The 10901-nt window shown below is 45.2% G+C and overlaps 1 protein-coding gene across 3 annotated transcripts in view; it reads left to right on the forward strand.

The window, feature by feature from the left end:
* Positions 1-10901, forward strand: part of SLC66A2 (solute carrier family 66 member 2) — a 57685-nt gene that overhangs the window by 35282 nt on the left and 11502 nt on the right. For all 3 annotated transcript variants that reach the window (XM_032422717.1, XM_032422719.1, XM_032422718.1), the window contains one exon: positions 6212-6428. In XM_032422717.1, the coding sequence (XP_032278608.1) occupies positions 6212-6428 (217 nt within the window). The remainder of the gene's footprint in view (positions 1-6211; positions 6429-10901) is intronic.

Consider the following 10901-nt stretch of genomic DNA (forward strand, 5'->3'; position numbering starts at 1 on the left):
TGGCCCCGGGCTGGCATCTGGGATTTTTAGGAGACTTGCCTCCTTCCTGTAACCGGGAAAGTGGCTCTCTGTACCCAGACTGTGGGTGTGACGTGGTAGGTGCTGGACACCTGCTTCCTTTCTGGAAGTCTGGAATTCTGATACGTGCCAGGCAGAGTGTCTGCATGACCTGGTACCAATACAAACTCTGGGCTTTGAGTCTCTAATGAGCTTCCTTGGTTGAGAACATGTCACATGTTGTCAGTAATTTGTTGCTGGAGAAATTAAGTCCTTCTAGAAAAATCATCGGACCCGGGGGTGGTCTGGGAACTCCTACACAAACCGTCGAGACTTCAGGCACATGAGCACTGTGTGTGTCTTCCTCAGTTTCCCCGTGTGCTGGTCTTGCACGTTGTCAGATTTATCCCTAAGTGTTTCCTACTCTGTGATGGTATCCTGCATGGTGTTGCCTTTTGATTTCACTTTCTGATTGGTCATTGCTAGTATGTAGAAATGCAGCTGATTTTTGTATATTGATCTTACAGTCTGCAACCTTGCTGAACTAATGGGTTTTAGTGGATTCCTTCAGTATTTTATAAATACGATCGTGATCCGTGTCACCTGCAGACAGAGATAGCTCTCCTTCTTCCTTCCCAGACAGGATGTCTTTCATTCTTTTCTCTTGCTTAGTTGCCATGATGAACGTCTGGTGTGGTGTTGAGCAGAAGGCGGCGAGCACACTTGCCGTGTCCCTGAGCCCAGGGAAGAGCATTGAGTGCATCACCAAGAGCATGGGGTTAGCCGCAGGGTTTTTTGTTATCTTTTTTCTTCAGGTTGGGGAAGTTGCCTTTTATTCTTCAGCTGTTAATCAGGACTGCATGTTGAATTTTGTCAAATGCTTTTTCTTCATCCATTGAGATGACCATATGTTTCTCTTTTTTAGTTTAATATGATATAGTGCATTACATTGATTGATTTATGGACGTTAACACAGCCTTGCGCTCCTGGGATAAACCCTGCTTGGTTATGATGTACTAACCCGTTTATATGTTGTGGGATTTTATTTGCTGCAGCGTGTTCGGAGTTTTTACATCCGTGTTCATGCGTGCTGTTGGTCTGTGGTTTGCTGGTAATGCCTTTATTTGGTTTTGGTGTCAGAGTAATGCTGGCTTCATGGAATGAGTTGGGAATTACTCCATATTTTTCAATGTACTAGATGAGTTTGGGGGGAATTGTTATTTCTTCCTCGAATATTTGTTAGTGTTCCCCAGTGAAGCTGTCTGTTCCTGGACTTATCTTTGTGGGAGGTTTTTAATTCACATTCAACTTCTTGATGGATATATGCTTATTTGTTTTATCTATTTCATCTTGAGTCATTTACAGCTTCTCTTTTTTCCTAATCATTCTTGGCTAGAGATGGTTGATCTAGCTTTGGTTTCATTGATTTTCTCTTTTTTTCTGTTTTCTGTATATTGATTTCTGTTATCCTTCTTACTTCCTTTTATCTATTTACTTTGGGTTTAAAGATTGATTTTTTTTTAGAAAGAGCGTGAGTGGGAGGGGCAGAGGGAGAGAGAATCTCAAGCAGAGTCCCTGCTGAGCGCAGAGCCTGACACGGGGCTTGATCCCAGGACCCTGAGATCACGACCCGAGCCGAAACCAAGAGTCGGACGCTCCCCTGCCTGAGCCGTCCCAGTGCCCCTTTACTTTGCGTTTAACTTGTTCTTCCCCTCACCCCCAGCACGCTTGCTTCTAGCGCAGACATCGCGGGTTAAGCAGGCGGCTGCGAGTCTTTCCACAGTGGTGCATTTGGCTTTTATGTTGCTTTTTTGTTTCATTCAGTTCAAAATACTTTCTGATTTCTCTTTGCTAATTTTAATTTTTCTTTTTCTGTATCCATTCATGGGCATTTGCTGTGGGGTTTACAGTGGTCGTCTTTCCCCTCGTCCGCCCTCAGGGGACGTCCGGCCACCTGTGCGTGCCAGGGCTGGGTCCGCTCGCCCCTCCTGTCTCAGCGATCGATCGATCGTTTGGCACATGCAGCTTTGCATATGCTGAACCCCTACTGTTTTGTTCTTATTTTGGTCTGACAGTCTCTTATTAAAGAGATTTAAATTATAAGAAAAAAATCGTATACATTTTCCCACTTAGTTACCATATCTTAGCCAAAGATGTTAGATCCGTATTTCCATCTGGTTCCTGAAGGACTTCCTTTAACATTTCTGGCAGCACGAGTCTCTGGTGATGGATTTTTTAAGCTTTGAAATGTAAAAAAAGTCTTTATCACCCACCTTCATGTTGGAAGATACTTTCACGAGGTGTAAATTCTAAGCTGACGGGTTTTCTTCTGGTCGGTTCGAGATGCTGCTCCCATGCCGCCGGGGCTGCCCTTGGTGAGCAGCCTGACGTCGCTGCTCTTTGTTCCTCTGCACGTAATCTCTCTTTTTTTCTTGCCGCCTTTCTCATTTTCTTTTTATTACTAGTTTTGAGAAGTGTGATTATGATGTGCCCTGATGTGGTTTTCTTCATGTTTCTTGTGCTTGGGGTCCATTGTGCTTCTTATATTTATGACTTAAAGTTTTTGTAAAATTTCGGAAAATTTTGGCTCTTCTTTTCTTCAACAATCTTGGCCCTTTTTTTCTGCCCTCCCCCACCCCAAAATTCAGGGACTCCAAACCACACAAATATGCCCTTTGAAGTTGTCCCACAGCTTACTAATGCTCTGTTGATTAAAAAAATTCTCTTTTCTACCGTATCTTGCAGCTTCTCTTCCTTTGTCTTCAGGTTTCCTAGTCTTTTCTTCTTTGTCTAATCTGATGTTAATCCCATCCATATATTTTTCATCTCAGGTGTTGTAATTTTTATCCCCAGATGGTTTTTTTTGGGGGGGGTAGGTCTTTTTTTTTTTTAAAGATTTTATTTATTTATTTGACAGCGAGAGAGGGAACACAAGCAGGGGGAGTGGGAGAGGGAGAAGCAGGCTTTCCGCAGAGCAGGGAGCCCGATGCGGGGCTCGATCCCAGGACCCTGGGATCATGACCTGAGCCGAAGGCAGCCATTTAACCGACTGAGCCACCCAGGTGCCCCTTTTTTAAATTTTTTTCTAAGATTTTATTTATTTATTTGACAGAGAGACACAGCGAGAGAGGGAACACAAGTAGGGGGAATGGGAGAGGGAGAAGCAGGCTTCCTACAGAGCAGGGAGCCCGATGCGGGGCTTGATCCCAGGACCCCGGGATCATGGTCTGAGCCAGAGGCAGATGCCCAACGACTGAGCCACCCAGGCGCCCCTTACTTTTTTTTTTTTTTAACATTTAAGATCTACTCTCTTTACACCTTTCTTTTCTTTTTTTTTTAAAGTAAACTCTGTACCCAAAGTGGGGCCTGAACTCACAAGCCCAAGATCAAGAGTCGCACGCTCCATGAACTGAGCCAGCCAGGTGCCCCAGCCACTTTCAAGTGTATAATACAGTACTGTTAATTATAGTTACCATTCTGTACATTAGATCCCAGAACTTATTCATCATACGGCTGGAAGTTGGTGCCCGACACCTCTCCCACCCCCAGTCCTGGCAACCACCATTCTACTCTTGTTTCTGTAAGTTTGTCATTTTAGATTCCACATAGAAGTGAGAACATACAGTACTTGTCCTTCTCTGACTGATTTTACTTAGCATAACGTCCTCAAGATCCATCTGTATTGGCACAAAAGGCATGATTTCTGTCCCCACCCCCCTTTTTAATGGCTGAACATTGTGTTATACATACAGCACGTTTTCTTTATCCATTCATCTCTCGATGGTCACTTAGGCTGTTTCCATGTCTTGGCCATTGTGAGTAATGCTGCAGTGAGCATGGGGTGCAGATATCACTTCAAGATAGTGATTTCATTTCCTTCGGCTATATTCCAGAAGTGGAATTGCTAGATCATGTGGTAGCTCTATTTTTAATTTTTTGAGGAACCTCCATGCTGTTTTCCATAATGGCTGCACCCGTTTGCATTCCCACCAACAGCGCTCAAGGTTCTCTTTCTCCACGTCCTTGTCAACACTTGCTGTTTCTTGTCCTCTTGAGTTTAGCCATTCTGACAGGTATGAGGTGACATCTCATCGTGGTTTTGATCTGCATTTCCCTGATGATGAGTGATGTTGAGCATCTTCTCATGTGTCTGTTGGCCGTTTGTATGTCAACTTTGGAAAAAGACCTAATCTAGTCCTGTGACCATTTTTTAATTGGATTGGCTTTTTTTTTTTTTTTGTCTTTGAGTTGTATGAGTTTCATATATATTTTGGATATAAACCTGTAGTAAGAGTGACAGTTTGCAAATATTTTCTCCCACTCTGTAAGTCTCCTTTTCATTTTGCTGGTTGTTTTTGCTGTGCAGATGCCTTTCAGTTTGATGTAATTCCAATCATTTATTTTTGCTTTGGTTGCTTGCACTTTTGGTGTCATATCCAAAAAATTGTTGCCAAGACCAATAATGTCAAAGAGCTTTTTTTCCCTAGGAACACAGAAGTTTAAAATTTTGATGTCATCCAATTTATCTATTTTTCCTTTTGTTGCCTTGCTTTTGTTGTCACATCTAAGAAACCATTGACAAATTCAACATCCTGAAGCTTTTTCCCTCTATATTTTCTCCTAAGAGTTTTATCTCTCATGTTTAGGTCTTTGATCCATTTTGAATTAATTTTTGTATATGCTAAGGTAAGGGTTTAGCCTCAGTCTTTTCTCAGAAACTTTTGGTAAGGGTTTTCTTTTAGTCATTTGTTAATTGACTTGCTCCTTGAGAACCTAAAATAGAAAGGCTTCCGACAGATTGACCTTGGGCCTTGTTTCCTAAGGCCCCCTGGACCCTCACCTGGTATCCTCAGCTCATCCCTGTCCTGGCCCAAGTTCTCAGCTCTGACCATGTTCTCTCCCCTCCTCAGGCACAAAGGCAGGAACTTCAGCCAGGTCTGAGATTCGTCCCCTTGCTGTATCCTTTCATGATTACATGTTCTCTGTAAGGAATACCTCAGTGTTTGCCCCCAGCTCTGTGTGCCGGGCTCCCCTGCACACTCAGGCCACCCCATGTTGCAGCTGGGGTTTGTTCATGAAGCACAGCTGGCTCATACCCTGCCCTGCTGTGGGAAGTGTCACGCCTGCAGAATGTGTTCATCCCTCCTCTAGCCCTCCTGCCTGCATTCCCCCTTTCTGGCTCAGACTTTGGGCTGTGTTCTCATATGGAGTGAGGGAGTGGAGCTAGAAGGGAGGGCCCAGGGCTGGGAGGACAGGCACATGTGTGCAGGGTGAATATTCCCCTTAGGGTACTTCCCGGCCCCTGGATGGCCAGCCCCCCCCCCCCCCCCCTTGCCCATGCCTGCAGCCCTGGCTCCAGACCCTGCCAGTCTAAGGGCCAGGCCAGTCTTGGGGCACATCATGCCCCCTCATGTTCTCTCTGTATTTGTCCCCATTTTCCTGACCTTCCCTGAAGCCACTTCTGTCCCCAGGACCTCCCTTGTTTAGCTGCCAAAGCCCAGGAACTTCATATAGTTTGCTGATTTGTGAGTGCTTAGAGTTTGGTTTCCACAGGACACATCTGTCGAGCAAATGATAACGTTCCATCAACAAAGTGTGTAGTGATGATAAGTACATACCTTTATTGGGCCCTTATTATGGGCTGGGCACTTTATAGGGTTCATAAGATTAACTCGTGTAACTATTACAACAACCGTAGGAGGTAGGTTATGTTATTCCTCTTTTATATCCAAAGAAATGGAGACACGTGGTTAACTAATGCAGTTGTGGAGGGAAGGAGTGAGGATTCTACCCAGAAAAGAGATTTCAGAGGCTCCAGTACAGTCCCTGCACTATATTATAGTGGATTTAATGATTTTAGCATCTCTACATTGAATCCATATCTGTATCAAGGTTCCCTCACAAGTGCCTTTGTCGAGAGCATATGGAGCCCCACAGCCCATATCTATCTTCTGCATATTGACCTTGACCTCCTCACTCAGTTCACCTTCTCTCCTCATGCTGACCTTGACCTCCTCACTCAGTTCACCTTCTCTCCTCATGCTGACCTTGACCTCCTCATTCAGTTCACTTTCTCTCCTCACATCGACCTTGACTTCCTAACTCAGTTTTCATCTCTCCTCATGCTGACCTTCACCTCAGTTCACATCCTCTCTCCTCATGATGACCTTGACCTGTATGCCTAGTTTACATTTCTCTCTCCCTCTCGCCCTAGACTTTGACCCTCACCACTTCTGGCACTGGAGCAGCTTTGGGGACTACGTGCAGTGTGTCCTGGCCTTCACAGGCGTGGCGGGCTACGTCACATACCTGTCCATCGACTCAGCCTTGTTTGTGGAGACCCTGGGCTTCCTGGCTGTGCTGACCGAGGCCACGCTGGGTGTCCCCCAGCTCTACCGCAACTACCGCCACCAGTCCACTGAGGGGATGAGGTAGGTGGCACGTGTTGCTCTCACCATACCTGTTGGTACCAGTGTGCCCACATGTTTGGTAAGAATCAAATGTGTACAAACCTGGCTGCTGTATTTTCAGTTATATTTGCAAAACTGCCAGGGAAAGAGCAGATGTCTTGATGCATGAGCAGATGTGTTAGCATGGAACAGGTAAGGGGATGCTGAGACCGTCTTGTGAAGCAGATACACAGTACGGGGTCTTTCAGGATGAACCTGAAGCATCGTAGTGGGAGGGATGTGCCGAGCATAGGAGAGGGGATAAGAAGGGAGAAGGCTCTGCCCACAGAGTGTAGACGTGTGCAGAGGTGGCCCTGGCGACCAGTGGTAGAGGCTATGTCATGGGATTACCTCCTGGTGGTAGCGTGTGTCACAGCAGAGCTAATGTGCTGTTGCCATCCATGTCTTCCAATGTCCTCCAAGTCACAGGAGGCCAGTATGGAACGGGTCTCAAAGGCCTTGGGTGGAGCCCTCCACGTCCTGTCCTGGCCCCGTGAGAGTCACCTATGGCATTGGAACAGGGTGTCCACTGGAATTCCAGGGGTCCCCTTGGGTGGGATTGCTCAAAATCTTTGTCATTCCTGCCAGGTGTTCCTCTAGCACTTGCTTGCTTCCTGTGATGGGGGAGCTTCCTCCCCAGGTGTGAGTACACCTGCGCAGGGCTCTGTTAAAGGTTCCATGGTAGTAGCTGAACCTCTCATGCCTTTTTCCCTGAGATCCATGCAGACCCTCAGCCCCTCCCAGGATGGTCCTGTGTGTGTGAAGGCAGCATCATGACCCCACCTCCCTGGGGGCCTCTTCTCTGTGCTGATCCCCCTCAGGTCCATTGGCCGTCCCTCCTGTGATACGGCTTATAGCCCCTTCCTTACCCAATTCTCCCTGGATGGGTCTATTCAAGTGAAGCATGACAGAAGAAGACTAGTGTGCACCTTCAGATCGGAATGTGCTGTGGGAGGCCTGTCCAGTGGCTGGGGCAGGGTATCCCCTCCTTGGGGACCCTGGGCACCTGCAGACTCACGGAGGCTAACCACGTGATTTGTGGCCACAGCGTGCTCACAGTGGGCTCACATTGCTCCGGTACCTGCTGCTTCCAAGCCCACCTGTGTGTTTGGCTGCACCTGGGCTGTCACTGTTTACTGGTTAGATCCTGTAGGCAGCTCTTAGTATATCCAGCATACAGGGGAAGACCTGGCAGTTGAATCCCACATGGTCTCAATTTTCCAAGTCCAAGCTTTTGTGATGGGAAAGGACTGTCAATGGGTCAGAGGCAGGCCAGAGTAGAGGCTGCTGATGCCTATGGCTGGAGGCTATGATCCACGGACAGGAAGCTGAGTTCACAGACATCTCTAGAAGGCAGAGATTTAAGCTGCTGCTTCTTTTTTTTTAGATTTATTTATTTATTTAGAGAGACAGTAGGAGGGGAGGGGCAGAGGGAGAAGGAGAGAGAGAATCTCAAGCAGATGCCCCACTGAGCACAGAGCCCGACACGGGGCTCAATCCCACGACTCTGAGAATATGACCTGAACCTAAATCAAGAGTTGGATGCTCAACCGACTAAGCCACCCCAGGCACCCCAAGATTCAAGCTTCTTAATGTAGGAAATGACACAACAGCTTAATCAATGCGACCAAGAGCAGTTTGCAGGGCACTCAGGAAATTACAAAAACAGTTCTATTTATGATAATATGAAAAGCATAAATACTTAGTAATTAACCAAGGAGGTAAAAGACTTATACAATGAAAACTACAAAACACTGGTGAAAGAAATTGAAGACATAAGTAAATGGGAAGACATCCGGGCGCCTGGGTGGCTCAGTTGGTTAAGCGACTGCCTTCGGCTCAGGTCATGATCCCGGAGTCCTGGGATCGAGTCCCACATCGGGCTCCCGGCTCAGCGGGGAGCCTGCTTCTCCCTCTGACCCTATCCCCTCTCATGCTGTTTCTCTCTCTCTGTCAAATAAATAAATAAACAAAATCTTAAAAAAAAAAAAAAAAAGAAGACATCCCATGTTCATGGACTGAAAGACTCAGTATTGTTAAATGTCAATATTACCCAAAGCAATCTCAGATTTAATGGAATCCCTATCAAAATCCTTCTGGTTTTTTTGCAGAAATAGAAAAACCAGTCCTAAAATTCATATGGAATATTGAGGGACCCCAAAAAGTCAAAACAATCTCAAGAACAATACTAGAGGACTCACACTTTCAGATTTCAAAAATAACTGCAAAGGTACAGTAATCAAGACAGTGTGTTATTGGCATAAAGACAAATAGACCACTGGAATAGAGCAGAGAGCCCAGAAACAACCCTTACATATATGGTTAAATGATTTTCAGCAAGAGTGCCAAGACCATTCAGTGGAGAAAGGACAGTCTTCTCAACAAATGGTTCTGGGGAAATGGGATATCCACATGCAAAAGAATGAAGTTAGACCCTTACCTGGCACCATATATAAAAATTAACTCAAAATGGATGAAAGACTTAAATGTGACACCTAAAACCATAAAATTCTTAGAAGAAAACATAGGAGAAAAGCATCATGACATTGGATTTGGCAGTGATTTCTTGGATGTGACACCAAAGGCACAGGAAAAAACAAAAAGGCAAATTAGACTTTATGAAATCAAAAAGTTTTATGCATCAAAAGACTATCCACAGAGTAAAAAGGCAACCTATAGAATGGGAGAAAATATGTGCAAATCATCTATCCAATTAGGGATTAATATTAAGACTGTAGTTCGGCTCGGGTCATGATCCCAGGGTCCTGGGATCGAGCCCCGCATCAGGCTCCCTGCTCGGCAGGGAGCCTGCCTCTCTCCCTGCCTTTGCCCCTGCTCATGCTCTCTCTCTGTGTCAAATAAATAAATAAATATTTAAAAAAAAAAAAAAAAGACTATAGAAAGGGCTTCTAAAACTCAATGACAAAAAAACAAACAACCCAATTAAAAATGAACAAAAGACTGGAATAATATTTTTCCAAGGCAGATGTATAAGTGGCCAATAAGCACAAGAAAAGATGCTCGGCTTCCCTAATCATCAGGGAAATGCAAATCAAACTACACTGAGGTCCCACCTCATACCAAGTAGGACGGCTGCTCTCAGAAAAAGAAAACCAGCAAGTGTTGGCGAGGGTGTGGAGAAAGAGGCACCTTCACACACTGTTGGTGGGAGTGCACACCGGTGCAGCCCCTGTGGAAAACAGTATGGAGGTTCCTTAAAAAATAAAAAATAGAATCACCATATGATCCAGCAGTTCTACTTCTGGGTATCTGCCTGGAAGGGTTGAAAGCAGGGTCCTGAGATACTTGTACGCACACATTCTAGCTGCACTATTCACAACAGCTAAAATGTGGGAGCAACTCAAGTGTCCATTGATGGATGAATGGATCAGCAAAATTTGATATATAAATTGCAATATAATGATTTATAAGAAACATCTATGTGGTAATTCAGATGATCTCTTCAGAGAGCTTCAGGTGGTGAAGACGTGCAGATTTGGGGAGATGGGTGCACCTGGAGAAGGCATGGGAGCTAGAGGGGTTCCATTACCCATTTCAAGTATACAGTTGGAGGGATTTTAGTCCATCCACAGAGTTGTGCAACCACCGCCACTGTCTAATGTTAGAACATTTTCATCACCCCAAAAAAGAACCTTGTACCTGCTGGTAATCACTCCTCATTCGCTCCCAACCTCCTTCACCTCCTGCCCTCGGCAGCCACTGATCTGCTGTCTCTAAGGACACTTCACATAAATGGAGTCGTGTAAAACCTGACAGCGTTCCCAGGCTCCTCCATGTACAACATATCCGTGCTCCACTCCTGAGGCTGGACCATAATATTTCATTGTATGGATATACCAACTTTTGTTCTTCAGTCAGTGGACATTTGGGTTGTTCAACATCTTTTTGGCTATTACAAATAGTGCTGCTTTGAAATTCATGTACAAGTTTCTGTGTGGACATTTGTTTTCATTTCTCTTGGAATAGACCGGCAGTGGAATTGTTGAGTCAGATGGTAGATCTGTGTTTAATTATTTGAGGAGCTGCCATGCTGTGTCTACAGTGGCGTGTGAGGGTTCTGATCCTTACGCATCTTCACCAACACTTGTTACTATGTGGCCTTTTGATTCTAGCCATCCTAGTGGGTGTCACCTGGGATCTCAGTGTGGTTTTGATTTGCATTTCCCTGATGACTAATGATGTTGAGCATCTTGTCATGTGCTTTTTGGCCATCTGTGTATCTTTGGCCAGTCCTCTGCCCATTTTTAAATGTGGTTGTTTGTCTTTTTATTACTGAGTTGTAGAGTTCCTTATATGCAGTGGATACTAGAACCTTATCAGGCATAGGATTTTCAGTTTTTTTCTCCCATCTGGTGGGTTGTCTTTTCACTTTTGTTTTCAGCACAAAAGATTTTAAATTTGCCGAAGTCTAATGTATTTGTGTGTGTGGGGGGG

Source organism: Phoca vitulina, unplaced genomic scaffold (genome assembly GCF_004348235.1).
Source record: "Phoca vitulina isolate PV1807 unplaced genomic scaffold, GSC_HSeal_1.0 scaffold27, whole genome shotgun sequence".
Classification (NCBI taxonomy): domain Eukaryota; kingdom Metazoa; phylum Chordata; class Mammalia; order Carnivora; family Phocidae; genus Phoca; species Phoca vitulina.